The following is an 18512-nucleotide window of genomic DNA, read 5'->3' on the forward strand; positions in this document are numbered from 1 at the left end:
GGCCCCACAAAAGTTAAAAACATCAGAAAGGAGCAGCTTTTTTTGAAGGCGCCGTCTGAATGCCCCACTACAGAGCCTGGCCCTCACAAAAGCTTTTGCCTTTTCAATACAACCTCTTAAGTCAGAAAAGGTGTTGCCGGATTCCTGATTTTTAATCTGATACGTCAATCTTATCATTCCATGTGCTACAGCCACCTCGCATTCAGCATACAATCTGGCTTTTCCCCCCTGCCTCTTCTAATCAGGTGCTTTGCTGGCTTCACTTTTCCAAGAGGAACCGCACCTTCCAAATCTTTAAAAGATGGTTTTATCTTTCTTTTCAGGGTTTCCCCTCCTTCTGGGCGATGCTCTGTAGTGGGGTGTGCAAACAGTAGCGTCCGAAAAGCCCAACGGAGCTTGCTTCTCCTTCTGATGTTTTTTTAATCCTTGTTAACCCACCCAGATTCTCCTCCCCTGTCGAAGTGGATGGCCACAGAAATCAAATAAATAAGAAAACATGTGGCAGAACATCAGGAAGAGGACATGGATCACCTTACAGATTCTCCTCGTGCAGAGGAGAGAGAAAAAAACCCCCACCTGCCCCGTTATATGAATGCTTGTGATTTTATTCTTCAGGAAAATTTTGATTTATTCCCCACGGACCCTTCAATACGAGCGTTTGATGTAGAGATTCGGTCTCCTTTTCTGTCATTTTTTTTTTAAATAAAAGGAATTCCATAGCATGTTAGGTTCTTCCAGCTACTGTGGAACAGGTGTTCTTGACATATCTGCATTCTCACTTCTTTTTTAAAAAATCTCTTCACTTTAAATGATTATGCGACATTGACCGGGACTGTTAGAGGTTAGAGAATTATAGGCCAATCCTCTTGTAAAGTACCTGCTGGGAAATGTTTTCTTTAATAGGATTTTTCTTCCCACTCAAAAATATTATTTAAAAAAAACACAGTGTCTCATTAGATCCTATGTCAAAGTAAAGCTAACGCCAAGGCAGAATTAACCCATTTGGAATTCAAGTGGCTGCCAGAGACACATACTGACTTTCTGACCAGGTGTTCAAGCTAGTACAAAGAAACATAGACAGGTTATTAAAAAAGGGAGAAGGAAGGCTCAATTTTATTTGAAGGTGGAGGAGGGCAAAGCCTACAGATGGGCCCTATCCAACAAAATGAATTTTAATGTGGAGAAAAGCAAAGTTTTACATTTAGGCCGCAAAAATAAAAAGTACAGGCAAGACCTGGATCAAAAACAGTTAACTGTGAGAGGGACCTTGGAGTCCTAGTGGACTGATCGCTTGAATATGAGCCAGCCGTGTGTAGCAGCAGCCAAAAAAGCTAAGGCAATCCTGGGTTGTATAAACAGAAGCATAGAATCAAGATCACTTAGTACTGCTTCATAAAGTCTTAGTAAGGCCACACCTGGAATAACTGCATCCAATTTTGGTCACCATGTGACCAAAAAAAAAATGTTGAGACTTTGGAAAAAGTGCAAAGAAGAGCAACTAAGACGGTTAAAGGCCCGGAGACAAAAACATATGAAGAAAGGTTGCAGGATTTGGGTTTGGCCAGTCTAGAGAAAAGAAGGACCAGGGGAGACAGGATAGCAGTCTTCCAATATTTGAGGAGCTGCCACAAAGAAGAGGAGGGAGTCAAGCTATTCTCCAAAGCCCCTAAGGGCAGGACAAGAAGCAATGGATGGAAATTAATCAAGGAGAGAAGCAACCTAGAATTAAGGAGAGATTTCCTAACAGTGAGAACAATTAACCAGTGGAACAACTTGCCATCAGAAGTTGTGGGTGCTCCAACACTGGAGGTTTTTAAGAAGAGACTGGACAGCCACTTGTCTGGAATGGTATAGGGCGAGCTGGGCTAGGAAACCTCTGAGTTCCCTCTTCCAGCTGTTATTCTGATAAAAGTAGGGTGAAGAAGAAAAGGAATGGACATTGCGGGGAAAAGGGGAGAAAGCTGACAAAACTAAAATACAATTCCAAGCCTCGAACAACAAAACATTAATTGATGCTACGTGATGGAAGGTTTTAGTGTTGTTTTTTTTAAAGTGCAAAGAATTACTGGCTTCTGGCAACTTTTCCCCCCTGTACTAAAAGCATTTCAATTAGACTTACGAGTGCCTGCCACCCAGTTCACCATTCTTCTCTGCAGTTCCTCTTTTTAATGCACAGTTTAAGTGGCTCTCATTAAAGCGCCTAATAAAGGAGCACATTTTAAGTGATTAGCACCAATAACGTGGCAACCCATTAACGGCTCCCTCCACGGGTCCCACCACCCTCCCAGGGAGTCCATTTAGAGCTCAGCTATTCATTTTGCGCATTAAATGCAAGCTTATGCTACCTTCGGAGCATCTTTGCAGTGCGGGGGAAGTTGTGGGGTTAATGTTAGGTTCAGTTTCTCCCAGACAGTGCCACACCATATCTTCTAAAACTTCCCAATGCAGCAGAGGAATTTATTATTAAGATCGAAATATAGAAGCCGCTCTGGTAAACAGACTTTAAGGTTAATTCGTCCTTACGAACTGCGGGCAACACACACGCATTACACAGCCATTCTCCCTCCTCCTCTCTCTTCAGCTTCACGTTTGTATTAGTTGATAAACATTTAAAATACAAAGGCAAATTCAAAAAAGGGATAGAAAACTAGGAGGGGGAGGAGGAGGAGGAGGAGGAGGAAAAAGGCACTATCTTCCAACTCTCTTTAGTACAGGAGAAGATAACAACATTACAACCTCAACTTTTTACTGTTACACAACAGTATGTACTAGCCATTTCTATAACAACAAACATATCTAATTAGCAAAAGCAAAATCGAAGTTTTTTATTTTTTTCCATTGCAAGCACAAAATCCGGAAGCAATTTCCAAACAGGAACAAAGTTAAATATAATCTTTTCTTTGGATAAAAGAATCCATTTGACCATCTCTGCTTCTCCTTGCTATGGGGAATAATAATTAGGATTAAAATAGAGAAGCCACTGCTGTAAACAGTCTTTTAACGTTAATTCATCCTTACAACTGTGAGCAACACAAGCGCATAACACAGCCACCTCGCTTCTCCCATCTCACAGTCCTACTTAGAGAATCTATCGTTTTGGAGAGCAGGATCCATTCTCATACAATTTAGTTTAAAGTCTCTCTGTGATGACTTAAGGTGTAAAGATGAATGGCTACAGACATGTATATATTAAATTTATGGAATCAAATTAGCAATTTGTTGCTGTTGTCACAAGCAGAGCTGGGAGGCTAGGATAAGACCGGCTTCTGAAAATATTACACTAATTCTTAAGGAAATGGCTATGTTCTCAATTGTCCTTAAAATCAAAATGGGATTTAAAAGAATTAGGAGCTCAGCTAAGTCTTCTGAAATAAGAGAGTGCATTTTCAATCTTCTGGGTTGGTTGGTTGGTTGGTTTGAATCTCCCATTGTAACATCTGTAACATTAACTAATTCGATATAACACAATCCTGGTTTTGCTAGCTAACTCATTACCAAGGGGAAAAGCTTAAGTTCATCTCAGATGGATGTGAGATATATATCAGGCAATCCAGATTAATGTGGGGTGGCTTAATCAGCAATTTCCAGGTATAAAAATATAGAAAGCCGAGTGGCAATAAATGCCACTCTTGTTTTTATTGAAAAGGAGGACTAGGGGAGTGACATGATAACAGTCTTCCAATATTTGAGGGGTTGTCAGAGAGAAGAGGGGGTCAAGCTATTCTCCAAAGCACCAGAAGGCAGGACAAGAAGCAATGGGTGGAAACTAACCAAGGAGAGAAACCACCGAGAACTAAGGAGGAATTTCCTGATAGTGAGAACAATTAACCAGTGGAACTACTTTGCCTCCAGAAGTTGTGGTACTTCAATACTGAGGTTTTAAAGAAGAGATTGGACAACTATTTGTCTGAAAAGGCATGGGGTTTCCTGACAGAACAGGGGGTTGGACTAGAAGATCTCCAAGGTCCCTTCTAACTCTGTTATTGTGTTTTTCTGGGAGCAGAAGATAAGAGCTCTGATCTGACCTACCGAGGGTTTTCTAAGGATCCTCGCCAACAATCAGATATGGAGACAGAGCTACGATAACCTTACTTGGGAGGAGTGCTACTACTGAGAAGGTGTTGATCAAGAGGAACTGGGGGGTCCCTGGTGCTCTCTGAGTTTGATGGTTTTCTTACAGATGTTTCATGGTCCAAGTAGGTTATATCATCCATGCTAGAAGGGACTGGGGTTTCGTCTCTTTTTATATACTAGTGGCTTCCCCTATGTGCGTGATGGTAGTTCCTTGGTTAGGCTGTTGTTTACTGTTTGAGTAAAACATACACCATATCCTACTCCTTTCTAGCACTGATGACATTATCTAATTGGGTTATGAAACGTCTGCAAGAAAACAACCAAGCTCAGGGAGCAGCAAGGACCTCACAGTTCAGTCCTGAGCTACAAATGTCTCTTCTGTGAAAGGACTCATGATCACACCAAGAACCAAATTATTGTTATTTTTACAAATACAACATACTCATCCACTTCCAGCAAAACCAAATCGTTCTTACCAAATCGTTAGAATTCAGTATTAACTTCCCCAAAACAAAGAGAGGTGGGCAGCAAGGAAATAATATCCCATAGATTCAGACGCCCAAATTCTATTTTGAAACACGACATACATCTACAATACACCTCTTCTTATGGGCGAATCAGGATTTATGGAGATTTTTTATGCTGGCGGAAATGGCAGTTTTTGTAAAAGCTTGACATATGACCAAGAGAAAAATGGTATGAATAAAAAAAATTGGTTCGCAGCTCTCATTTTCCAGTCGCCGGTTTTCAATATGTTATTTCTATTTTGTGCAATGTCGCCAGAGGGAATGGCTTCCTAAGAGGCGGGCGCGATGCTTTCCTTCATCCGGACATCTCGTGTATTTTTTTCTTTTTATTGGACTTTGAAGGGGCAGCCCAATAACTGCCTGCCTGCCTGCCTTTTTACTGTTCATTCCCTCCCCTTCCCCAAAGAAAACAGTCCGTTAGGTAAGAGTCAGGCTTCACCCTTCGACTGTATCCCACGGGTACCGAAAATCAAGAAGGGAAACTGCAGTTGTTTAGAGAACACGTATTACGAGCAGTCTTTGACTTACAGCAGCTCACTTAGTGGCCGTTCAAAGTTACAACGGCACTGAAAAAAGTGACTTAGGACCATTTTTCACACTTACGACCGTTGCAGCATCCTTGTGGTCACGGGATCAAAATTCAGAAGCTTGGCAACAGGTTCATATTTATGACCGTTGCAGTGTCTCGGGGGTCACGTGATCCCCTTTTGCAACCTTCTGACAAGCAAAGTCAATGGGGAAGCCAGATTCACTTAATGACCATGTGGCTAACTTAACTGCAGTGACTCACTTAACAACTAGCGAGAAAGGTGGTAAAATGCGTAGAAATTCACTTGACTGTCTCGCTTAGCCATGGCGATTTTGGGCTCAACTGCGGTCGTAAGTTGAGGACTACCTGTAGTTAACAGCGATTCTGTTTAGCCCAACCCGATGTGATTAAGTCTTAAACGTTGTAAATGGTTCTGGGAGTGATTACATAAAGAAGAAGCTTCTACTGAGGTTTATATTATAAAAATATGGCATAAGCTCTTTTAAGTGAGCCTTCCACTATTTCTCCTCGGCGCTCACTTTATCTTGATTATTTTGAAGAATAGAGAAGTCAGGTGTAATAGAACAGCTACTCACAGTTATATTCTTAACGATAGTTAAGAAGGCAAAAGAGCACTAAGACAAAAGCCTATGCGTGACGGAAGAAAATTGAAACCTATTGAATTTAAGACAGATAAATGATCGTCCTTTTGATAGAAGCATTTCATTCGCAAGTAAATTTTTCACAGGCAGAAATTCAGGACTGCTCCCAATAAAGATACTGCGCATTAAACCAGTGGCCCCCAACCTTTTGGGCGCCAGGGATTGGTTCCGTGGAACTGGTTTCATCTGAGCCTCTGCGGTAGTTCCCTCCCCGGTACATAGAAAAATTGTTTTCCACTGACCAGAGAGACTGATTTTATGTGTTACCACACCCACACATGAACATGTGAAGCTGGGGGCCTGCAAATTAAACTATAATTTAACTGTAGGGTTTCCATCCCCATTATTGGCAGGGGTAGTTCTTCACTGCAGAGTCCCTTTTAAATAACTTGGGTAGCCACGAACCCCCAAGTCTTAACTCAAGATTTAAAACTTAAAACATTTCTTCAAGCCTCTGGCGACATCCCACCCCTCTCCGGATCACAGGTTGAAAGGCACTGCTTTCATCTAAAAGGCTTAGGAGAGAAACCTCAAGGGCTAACTGTAGAAGGCATGATAGGTGAACCGAGGTCACAGTGTGCCACAAGGGATGCACTCGTAGAGAAGCAATCCCAATCACCCTATATGGCTACACACACATTCTCAGTTTACGTACGGTAGCATCAAACCTCGTGTGACTTCATTGATTCATTTGTCCCAAATTTAGTCCTTGAGCAGGCACGGAGTCAACCCCTTTGATGTACGTAATCATCTTACCTTTAGCCAGTCTTTCCAGCCTCTTGCCATGTTCTGGAGGTATAGCATACCTGGCAAAGGAAAGAAAAGCTCATCAGAAAAATTCAGCCAAGAGTTTCTGCTCCCAAATCGATTCATTAGGAATCTGTTGGCAGAAGTTTGTTCTTTGCCCTTGACAACCCACCTGCCAGGAATTTTCGCCTACCAAGACATCTCCTCCCTTCTCTAATCATTATTTCAAACATGATTGGAGTTGGGAGGGATCTTGGATCTTTCCTGCCCAAGCAAGAAACCCTACACCATTTCAGACATAAATGGCTGTCCGGTCTCTTCTTAATCTCCAGTGTTGGAGCACCCACAGTTCCTGGAGGCAAGTCATTCCACTGATTAATTGTCCTAACTGTTAGGAAATTTGTCCTTTTTAGAGGTTGCTTCTCTCTCCTGGACGAGTTTCCACCCGTTGCTTCTTGTCCTGCCTTCAGGTCCTTTGAAGAATAGCTTGACTCCCTCTTCTTTGGGGCAGCCCCTTAGTTATTGGAACACAAGATCCCGCGGTTATCTTAAAACACCACAGGATCATGGAAGATGAACCTCTCGTTCAGAGCCCCACTTCCCAAACAAGGAACAAAGAAAGAGCTGGCTAAACTGTTATAGCAAGTGAGAAAAACATTCTGCAAGTGCGAAAAACATTCAGAAAAGCCCGTTTCAGGGTAAAGAAAGTCCATTTTGGGCATTCTGAAGTCTATTCTCTTATTTCCTCTTGAAAGTTCCAGGTGAAGAGAAGAAACACAGAAGTAGGTTTTCAACATGTGTTCATCTCACATACATATTAATGAGTTTATCCTATATAAATGTTTTAAATAAATAAACGAAATCCCCTTTGGGTTCATCCTTCCCAAGGAAGCCTGGACATGATGAGTGATGAGAACACGGTCCGCTAGCATTTGGAAAACTATGTATGGCAATCACTGGCCCTGTAATAAACTACTTGCCTTCCCGCCTACAAGCACCCAAGCTATGATCACACGACTGTGGGGAGGGCTACAGCAGCCGAAACTTTGAGGACCAGCTTTAACTACCATCCACTCAGCAGCACTGGAACTTTGGATGTTCGCTGAACAAATGGTTATTAGGCAAGGCCTATCTGTGCACAAAGCTTGATAAGCTTTCCTTATCAAGCTCTTGTGTGTGTGTGTGTGTGTGTGTGTGTGTGTGTGTGTTGGGGGGGGGGGGTACCTGGTGTTCTCTGAGTTTGGTTATTTTCTTGCAGACATTTCGTTACCAAACTAGGTAACATCATCAGATACAATCAGGTTCAGAAAGCACCAAGAACTCCGCAGTCTCCTCCTCTCTCTCTGCAAACCTCACTCCCTTGAAGGACTCCCTTACATATAAGCTTGGTGGTGCTAGATGGATCAGTGCATGAAGAGAGTGTAGGGTTCACACTGTTTATATACATATGCCTTGTTCTGAGGATGTTACACAGTTGGGCAGGGAAACCATGAAGCTCAGAAAGCACCTCCTCCTATTCTCTTTCTCTCTTCCTCCTCCTCCCTCTCCTCCTCCTCTCCTTTTCTCTTCCTCCTCCTCAACTCTCTTCCTCCTCTCCTTTTCTCTCCTCCCTCTCCTCTCTTCCTCTTCTCCTTCTCTCTTCCTCTCCTTCTCCTCCTCCTCTCCTCCCTTGCTCCTCCTTCTCTCTTCCTCTTCCTCCTCTTCCCTTTTCCGCTTCCTCTTCCTCTCCTCAAACCCCACTCTTTTAGCATTGGTGATGTTACCCAGTTGAGTCATGAAACATCTGCAAGAAGAGAGCACCAAGGACCCCACGGTTCAACCCTGAACTACAAATATTCTCTTCTACCGGTACACTTCTATGTTTCCCATAGGAGAAGCCTCTTTCATTGACAGCTACAAAGACTCTTGAAACAAAGATTTTTTTTAAAAAAAAAGATATATCCCAAACTTTCTATAGATCAAAGTGATGTTTTTCCTCTGAAGTGATCAGCAAATTCATGGTCTAATGTTAAGTGGGCGATCCAGAAAGAAAATATGGGCAAAAAAGAACTGCTGGGACATTACCTTTAACTTCTCTGTTTTGTTTGCCTTGAATTTTAATTTTTTTAAAGCCTTTTTTCACTAACATAAAACAAATAAAACAATGAATAAATTAGTCCAGATCCAAGCGCTTCTTCTGTGGATTAGCAAGAAATGAGCTATCCTATTTCTTCTGGGAATGTCTTGAAAGTTTGGGGCACATTCACTGTTAGGAGGCAGTCAAACGATGAATGCCATTCTTTGGATTAGGATGCTATTTTTACTTAATTACCGCCTGTAATTGGGAGTTAGAAAGATAAGATTAATTGAATTGTGAGGCTGTTGGAAGTTAATATTGTTGGAACGTGGCTGCCTTGTTATCATAGTTTGCAGAAGTGCCTAACTGAATTCTTAGGAGATGCCCCAGCGAATTAGTAGGGAGCGCCTTGGCTAGGAAGTCAGAAAACTGCATTAATGAGTTTAAAAATCAGGAAAGGGAGAAAAACAAATGCATTCTTGCCAGTCATGCTAAGAACCACCCTCATACTCTTGCTCAGAAAAAAAGGGGGGTTCCTTGGTGTTCTCTGAGCTTGCTTGTTTCCTTGTAGACAATTCATCACCCAACTAGGTAACATCTTCAGTGCTAGAAAGGAGTGGGGTTTGTGGGGAGGAAGAAAAGAGATGGAGGAGGAGGACGAGGAGGGGAGGGAGGGAGGGAGGGAGGTGGAGACGACTATGGGGTCCTTGCTGCTCTCTGAGCTTGCTTGTTTTCTTGCAAATATTTCATTACCCTAACTAGGTATCATCATCAGTGCTAGCACTAGGCACCCCAAGTTTTAACTGAATCACAGAGCCAAACACCTGAGATGCTACATGTCTTCCAGCACAGTGGCATGTTATCTCCAAGCCACAATAAAAAGGCTACCAATTTCTTAAAAACCTATTTTCCACCTAAAGGGAAAAGAGACCTCATGAATGAAGAACATCTATTTTCAGGGGTAGACCTTCAAATAATTCCCTCCCTCCCTCCCTCCCTCTCCTTCGGACAAGCAAAGTCAATGCGGAAATCCAGATTCACTTTACAACCCTGTTCCAAACTCCACAGCTGCAGTGATTCACTTACCAACTGTGGCAAGGACGATTGTGAAATGGGGCAAGACTCACTTAACCAATGTCTCACTTTTCAACACAACTTTCTGCCTCAATTGTGGTCGTAAACTGAGGACTCCCTGTAATCTACATTCCAACGTGATGCTAAATGCTGGATGTGAAGACAAAACCCTGGCTGTCGGTTAAGCCCCCAGAAATCCTTCACTGAAGCGCTGCCTTCCGAACTCTGTCCACCACACAATGGTATCTTGACATCTCACTAATTCTGCTCCAAACAAGCCAGCATTTTATGCACCCTGGGACCAACTCTCATCTCTACAGCCCTTCTTCTGCTCACGTCTTGCCAAACACTAACCGAAGTGTTTTGGCTCGTCTGCTCTGGAAGAGACAGCTACAACCAGCTGCCTTTGGAGGAAAAAGTCAAAATGTCAAGGAAGATCAAACTGTTCACTCATTAACCTCAAGGGGAGGTGTCAAAGCAAGAGAGATGTTCAAATATCCAGAAATATTCTTTTTGCCAGTTTGTCTGAAATTCCCCCGTGTTTGGAGGGGAGGCAGAGAAAAAAAAGAGAGAGATTTGTGAAGGCAGTAGAGTTAACACAGATATTTTCTCTTTTTTGTTAAAAGGAGGAGGCACATAAAACAATTAGCAAACCTCCTGGCCTTATGTTGCTAAAAGCTTAAGGGAAATGGGCACTTGCAATTTTCCAAGACAAAAAACAAACATTTAGACGTAATCTTGAAAAGGGAAAGCAAAGAATAGCTACAGGGCTTAGAAATTGGTGTGTAAACATATGGATGCACTGATAGAAATGGGGAGGACAATTATATGAACTCCACATATGCGCTATAAAATCAGGATGTACATTTTTATTTAAAAATCAACTCTAGTTTCATTCCTGGTGAGTGTGAGGAACAGCCCATATGCTTTTCTTGGCAAAAAATGCAGACATAATTTTATCTTTCTTTCTTTTTTTTAATTTCCAGTCTAATCTAAACCTAGGAATATCTGATGATGTCCTATCCAAGTGCTAATACTGTGTATTTTCTCTTTGGGGAATTAGTCAAATGTCCTAGATCTTGCCAGCTATCCAATTTTTTTAATATAAATTTGATTGCTGTTTTGATTGCGTTGCTGCTTCCATGGGGTGAAGGGGGAAGTGGGGTTTAAAAATTTTGTAAGTCGCCTGGAGTCACCTGTGTGCGATTTGGGCAGATGCATATATTTAATAAATAAAAATAAATATGAGTGTGTAGACATACATCAATAAACCCTAAACGCACATGCACGCACACACACACACACCATTCCTACTTATATACACACCAGTCTTTTGCACTTTGATCCCTGTGGTTTCTATGGAACCCATGTCACATGGGCTGTATCGAATTTTATAAGGGGTTTTATTCATTTATATCCTGACTTTATTATTTTTTACACATATTTATGGGAGCAAACATATCCTCCAACCCACCATTCTCTTCCTCCTCTTTTCTGCCCAACAACAACCCTGTAAGGTGGGTTGCACTAAGAGAGAGGAACTGGGCCAAAGTCACCCAGCCAGCATTCACGGCTAATGCGGGAATAGACTCACTGTTTTCTGGTGATTGGCCCAAAATCACAGAGCCATCTTCTATGCCTAAGGCGGCACTAGAACTCATCATTTCCTGGTGATTGGCCCAAAGTCACCCAGCCAGCTTTCATGGCCAAGGTGGAACCAGAACTCCTTGTCTCCTAGTGAGTGGCCCAAAGTCACCCAGCTGGCTTTTATGCCTAAGGTGAGACTAGAATTCACTGTCTTCTGGTGACTGGCTCAATGTCACCCACTTGTTTTCATGCTTAAGGTGGGACTAGGCCCAAAATCACCTAGCTCAGGGGTCTCCAACCTTGGCAACTTTAAGCCTGGTGGACTTCAACTCCCAGAATTCCCCAGCCAGCTGGCTGGGGAATTCTGGGAGTTGAAGTCCACCAGGCTTAAAGTTGCCAAGGTTGGAGACCCCTGACCTAGCTGGCTTTCATGGTGAAGGCAGGACAAGAACTCAACGTCTCCCACATTCTAGCCTGATGCTTTAACCACTGGACCAAACTGTCTCTCCTAGAGGTTCCCCTGCAATTCGCTTCTGACAGACAGCGATGTTCATAAGAATGTAGGGATTCTGGACAAAATCTTGGATCCAATCAAAGCGAAATTGATCATTAGGATTGATCCTGATTTTAGTGACACGATTTAAATGCGGGGGATTATTATTATTTTTTTTAAGGAAGGACCTTCCTCTACATTTTAAGACACTGAACCATCTGCCTGCTTAAAATAAGATGCTTCGTTAAACAGGCTTTTCTACAAAGTGAAATATTTTCTCAACACTGAAGAAAAAAAAGGGGGTGTGGAAAAAAGCATGCAAGCATAGGGTCCCTTTGAAGAATACGTGAATTTCCTTGAAGCTACGTGAGTCGAGCCAGCCAAGATGTCAGACTTCTACCTATAACCAGTACCCATCTATTATCATTAACTCACAGAGCTGGCTCTGGGCTGTTGTTCTCAATCCAGCTTCTACCTTATCATTCGAGGGCAGGGTTTTTGTTTTTTTTTTTGTATTTAATCATTTGCCTAGTTGCCAGGGGCAACCAGAGACTCCACACAGGTGAGTGCACAAATAGCACACACTTCAAGCATGCAGCAATTTCGCTCGCCTGCTTCTTATTCATAAAGAGAAATCTCTCGCATGAATAAATATCAAGGATGGCTTCTCTCTTTCTTTTTTTTTTTGTAAGTAGGACTCTGCAAATCTGGGGGGAAAACCCTTCACCCCGTGCTGAATAGCCTCCCGAGGAGACCAAGCGAAAATGAGGGGGGAGGAAGGGAACGGGGGCAGGGAGGGAGTTTTTTTTATTTCTTTATTTCAAATACAGGTCCTTGACTTGCAACAGTTCATTTAGTGACCGTTCAAAGTTACGAGAGCACTGAAAGAAAGAGACTTAGGACCGTTTTTCGCACTTAACGGCCGTTGCAACATCCCCGTGGCCACGCAATCAAAATTCAACTGCTTGGCAACGGGCTCATATTTATGACATTGTGTAGCGCCATTACAGCCGTGTTGCTAGCTTGACAACCACAATGATTCGCTTAACAACCGTGGCAAGCGAGACCATGCAAAAATTACCACCTTTGCAGCATCCCCTTGGTCAACATTCAGATGTTTGGCAACCGGTTCGTACTTATGACGGTTGCAGGGAAACCCGGGGGTCATGTGATCCCCTTTTGCAACCTTCTGACGAGCGAAGTCAAGGGGGAAGCCAGATTCACTTAACAACCGGATAACTAATTTATCGACTGCAGCAATTCACTTCACATTTGAGGCACAAAAGGCCCTAAGATGGTGTGAAACTCACTTAACAAATGCCTCACTTAACAACAGAAAAATTGGGCTCAGTAAGTTGAGGACTACCTATACTTATCTTTCAAGGCAATCCAATGTTTCTTTTTTTCAGCTTCCTCACTAGCCTCCAATTCAGGTGGGCACCTGTGTCATTCCTACAAGCCAGTTCCCAATTTCTTAAACTGGGAGTCTCCAACCTTGGCAACTTTATGACTTTTGGACTTCAACTCCCAAAATTCTGGGAGTTCTGGGAGTTAAAGTCCACAAGTCATAAAATTGCCAAGGTTGGAGATCCCTGCCTTAAATTGCACACCCTGGAATCAAGGTCCCATAATTTGTGGACAGTCAAGCTATTTGGCCCTGTCGTCATTTCCTTTGTTCTCTGCATGCGCTTGGCAACTGGCATGTACTTATGACAGCTGTAGCCTACAAGGGTCATGTGATCACCATTTCTTAACTCTCCCAGCCAGCTTCCGACAAGCAACGTCAATAAAGCCAGATTCGCTTAAGGACCGAATGATTCTCTTAACAAGCGAAGTTGTTAAGTTGCTTATCAACGGTGGCAAAAAGGTCATAGAATGGGACACAACTCACTCAGTGACCTTCCTTAGCAACAGGCTCAACTGTGGTTATAAATCAAGGACTACCCTTAACAACCTAAATGACACCAATTTTTACTTTTTTGACATACAATTTAATTCTTTCATTCATACAAAATTTTCCTTTAGATGTTCATTAAATACTTCCATAATAGAGAGAGCAGGACAAAGATCTCTGATGATTTTTGGTTGTTTAATATATTTAGCCATAAATGTATAAAGAATGCATCTGGCGGCATTAAGGGTATGTGATCTGTGGATTTGGAGTTATGTCTACTTTTTTAAGCAAACAATCCGCTCTTATTAGCCAAGAACCCAAATGATGCATAGGGAATGTTATACAGATGCAACCAAGACTAACGACCTGAAAATTAAATGTATCAATTGTCAAATTGCATTTGACAAGAAAAACTTAAATGATTATAATATATACACATATAAACTGCAAAGAATTAGAGGAAATAGATGAACAGAATGTTTGCTAAGAGAAGAATATAGCTGGGGGAATGTTAAAAGGTACAGATGGCGATAGAATAATAATTGCTACGAGGCTGATTGCAAGAATTATTGTCCATTAAAAGAAAGCAAAAATAACTGCATAATGTGTAAATTACTTGCTTTGCTGTGTAGGAGAGATGGTTCAATATGCTGGGAAAAACAGCATATTCCCAGTGTACAGGCAGTCCTTGATTTGCAACCACAACTGGGCCCAAAATTTACGTTGCTGAGACATTGGTTAAGTGAGTTTTGCTCCATTTTACAACCTTGCTTGCCACAATTGTTAAGTGAATCACTGCAGTTGTTAAGCTAGTAACACAGCTGTAAAGGCACTACAAGCGTCATAAATATGAATCAGTTGCCAAACATCTGAAATTTTGATAACGTGGCCACTACAATGGTCTACAATACTACAGTGGTCGTTAAGTGTGAAAAATGGTCCTGTCACTTTTTCAGGGCCATCGTAACTTTGAATGGTCACTAAATGAACTGTTGTAAGTCGAGGAGTACCTGTACTAAACCTTTGCTCTGATAATCTGTTTGCATCCTTTCATCGAACATTTGGGGATTTAAAAATTTAAGAATTGCCATAATTGTTGTGCAATTCTCACTGCCAATGTTAATTATTCAATATTTTGATGAAAACAACTAGTGGCCCCAAAGCGGAACAAATATACAAGCGAAATCAGTAGTTATAATTTTTTTTTTTACAGTTTTTAAATGTTGCAGGACCTCAAATCTAAGTAAACTAATTAACATGGTTAATGAGCAGGGATGATGACAGCTGCAGCCCTTTATCTGCTAAGGAAAGGAGTACTGTAATATCTCAGCCTGGCTTTAATGACAGCTCTACCTTCTTTTAGTATTCTGGCCCTCGTTCTTTGATTCACAGCCTAAGAATCCACTCTCTTGTTTGAAATGGAAGGACATTATAAAATCCTTTGGTTTCGCAAAAAGCTGAAGCGTTATTGTTGCTTCCCTGGGACCTCTTAATTGGACAGTCCCACAAGAAAAATACCTCTTATTCTTACTGAAGAGATGGCTATTAATAGTGCAATTTCTTTTTGGTGATGTTTATTCCCTTAGAATAGGGTGATGGATGTGAATAATTACTCGACTATAAAGGCAAGCAAATGTGTTATTTTCTATCACTCCACATCATCAAACAATAAAGTGTGAAACAGCATTTTTGAATACAAATTTCCTGTCTTAACAGCTTAGAATTATTGCCAAGAACAATGAAAATAAATAACCAAAATGCCCGTTGAGTTTAAAATTAAATGACTGTGTCAAGAAAGAGGAAGACAGGCCAACCATCTCAGGATACAAAGACTAAATCGTAAATCATTTTTTTTAAAAAAATGATAAGGCAGAAGTATCAGAAATGCAGCGCATCGAAGTCACGAGCGCTTTGTTCTCTGGGGATCTTCTCTTCTATATGTCAAAGCTCCATAGGGTTCTTTTTTTAAAAAGGTCTTGTTTTCAAGCACTGAAACCACTAAAATGTTATTTTCAGAACAAAACAAACCCCAGACAATTTTTTTGTTTTCTCTAGTTGTAATCCCTACTGAAGAGAATGATACCTATTAAGGAGAATAGATGTAGCTCAGGATTGAACAGTGGAGGGGGGGGAGGAGAACTGTGGGGTCCTTGGTGCTCCCTGACCTTGGTTGTTTTCTTGCAGACATTTCATTACCAAACTGGGTAACATCATCAGTGCCAGAAGGGAGCCAGTTTTCTGGCATTGATGAGGTTACCTAGTTAGGTAATGAAGCTCCTGCAAGAAAACGACCAAGCTCAGAGAACACCAAGGACCTCACAGTCATCCTCTTCTCCACAAACCCCAATCCCTTCTAGCACTGAAGATGTTACCTAGTTTGGTAGCAAAACGTCTGCAAAAAAGCAACCAAGCTCAGAGGGCACCGAGGACCTCACACTCCTCTCTGCAAACCCCACTCCCTTCTAGCACTGATGATATTACCTATTTGCCGGAAGGCGGCCTAAAACTGCCTCGGGGGGGGTTTGGGGGGGGGTCTTATCCGCCGGTATATCACGGTGCAGGCGGCGGGGCGGAGCTCCGCAACTTGGAAGCCCTCAAGCCCAGCAGTCTCTTCCTCCTCCTCCTCCCACCCACCCACCCTCCGCCCGGCTCGGGCGCTGCGGAGGCCAATCTGGAGGTGGGGTGGGGTGGAGCGGGAGGGTCTCTGGTGGGGCCGCTCGCCCAGCCAGCCCCGAGCCGCGTAATGGCCCGGGGGAGTGGGGGGGAGAAGGTGGTGGGGGTGGACTGTGGCGCCCCTCCTTCTGGGTAGCGGGGGCGGGCACATTGCTCCTCCGCTTCTCCCTCCCTCTTTGAAAGACCGGGAGGGCTGTGCTTGGGGCGGGGGGTGTCCTCAGGAAGTTCCTGATGGGACCCGCTGGGCAGGGCCACCCGGCTCCAGAGCTGCTTTCCAGGGTCCCCTTGGGAAGAAAGGGTCTGGTGGGCGGTGGAAGAAAGCGGCGCCCTCCTCCCGCCCCTGTCCCGTCCCGTCCCTCCTCTTGTCCCCTCCTCCCCTCCCCGCTTAAGAGAAGATCTGCCTCCCCTGCACCGAGCTTCCCCCGGCGCCACGTCTCCCGGCCAGCGCGCGCTGCGACTTGGGAACCGGCCAAGCGACTTTAAAACCGAGCGGAGGCCAGAGATAGCCGGAATTACCCTCCACACCACACACACACACACACACAGAGAGAGAGAGAGAGTTGGCAGCTGTCCATCCCCCCCCTTGGAGTCCCGATGGCACGCATGCGGGCTGTCACAAAGAAAGGGAGAGGAATTGAGTGCCAGCCTGAGAAAGGCGAAGCTGCCTCTCTAACGCATTTTGGTGGCTTTGTAAGTTTGGGGAAAGGGGTTGGGGTGTCAATCAAGAATTATATCCAGAATACCCCAAGTGTTACAACTTACCGTATTTGCCGGCGTATGAGACGACTCTTTTGCCTTGAAAAGCATGCCTCCAAGTGGGGGTCGTCTTATACTGCGAGTATATAACAAAACTATATTTTGAGTGGAAATGTTGGGGGCTCGTCTTATACGCCGGCAAATACGGTAGTTTGGTGGCAAAAGGTCTGCAAGAAAACAACCAAGCTCAGAGGGCACCAAGGACCGCACTGTACTCCCTATTCAAACTTAACTGCTCCCCCCAAAACTGTTCTTTTGATTTTTACCCAAATGATATTCACTGGTTTCTTCCTTTTATCCCACCTGAGTGACAAATTTTGGAAGCTTCTAAGGCAACGTTTTTCAGAGCGTAGCAGAAATACCCAAAGAAAACGGATCCTCAAGATAAAACAAGCAAAATGGTGTGTAAAATGGCTAAAGAAGGCAACATGGACTGGCCTATTTTTTTAAAAAAAACCTTGATGCCTATTTTGACAATAATTGTCTTTTCTGGGTGTGGTTTATTTACCTTTGGTTTTAATAGAAGAATGGAAAAGTGCCCAATCAACCAAAAATTTAGGAAACACTGAAATAGCTGTTCATGTGATGTCGGATTGATTGCACCGAACTCACATTGCTTCACTGTGTTCACCTCCCGTTGCTGAGTTTTTCTTAGAGAAATTCAAAATCTGACAATTCTACAGCGATGCACAAATCTCTTCTTTTGTCCTTTCTTTCTCTTTCTTGCCAGCATAACCCCCAGCTTCAATGCCACTGCATAGTAGTTAACTAGGATTACTCAACCTCATCGTGACCTTCTTCTAGCAAAATGCAAATACCAAGAGCAAAGGGTGCAACTTGGAGGCCTCTGCAAATGTCACCTCCATCCAACTCATGTTGGAAAGTGAAAAATTAATTTCACAGTGTCTGCACAAGGTTTGTGGGAAAGAGGCCCTATGTAGCTTTTAACATTCTATAATTACTGAAAAGGAGAACAGCACCCAAGAAAGTAAACAATGACCCATTTAAAATCAGTTGAGTTGAGCTCTGTCTGTCTCTCTTCTCTGTCTGTCTGTCTGTCTATCTATCTGTCTATCTATCAATCATCTATTTATCATCTATCATCTATCAAACTATCTATCAAACTATCTATCTATCGATCTATAATTAGAGATAAATAGATAATCTGTATCTAATTATTTATAATTTATCTAAATCTTTCTATCTATCCGTCAGTCTGTCTATCCATCCATCCATCCATCCATCCATCCATCCATCCATTATCTTACAACAGCACTGTAAAAAGTGACCTTTTTTCTTGTGATCTTTGCAGCACCCCTATGATCAACATTCAGATGCTTGGCAACTGACTCCTATTTACAATGGTTGCAGTGCCTTGGAGGTCATGGGATCAGCTTCTGCAACCTTCTGACAAGCAAAGTTAAGGGGGAAACCAAATTC

At 42.8% G+C, this 18512-nt stretch overlaps 1 protein-coding gene across 2 annotated transcripts in view; it reads right to left on the reverse strand.

The window, feature by feature from the left end:
- Nucleotides 1-18512, reverse strand: part of KDM4B (lysine demethylase 4B) — a 239305-nt gene that overhangs the window by 146698 nt on the left and 74095 nt on the right. For both annotated transcript variants that reach the window (XM_087952780.1, XM_087952779.1), the window contains exon 7: nt 6549-6598. In XM_087952780.1, the coding sequence (XP_087808906.1) occupies nt 6549-6598 (50 nt within the window). The remainder of the gene's footprint in view (nt 1-6548; nt 6599-18512) is intronic.

Source organism: Notechis scutatus, chromosome 1 (genome assembly GCF_049901735.1).
Source record: "Notechis scutatus isolate UNSWTSFEM ecotype Mainland chromosome 1, rNotScu1.2, whole genome shotgun sequence".
Lineage (NCBI taxonomy): Eukaryota > Metazoa > Chordata > Lepidosauria > Squamata > Elapidae > Notechis > Notechis scutatus.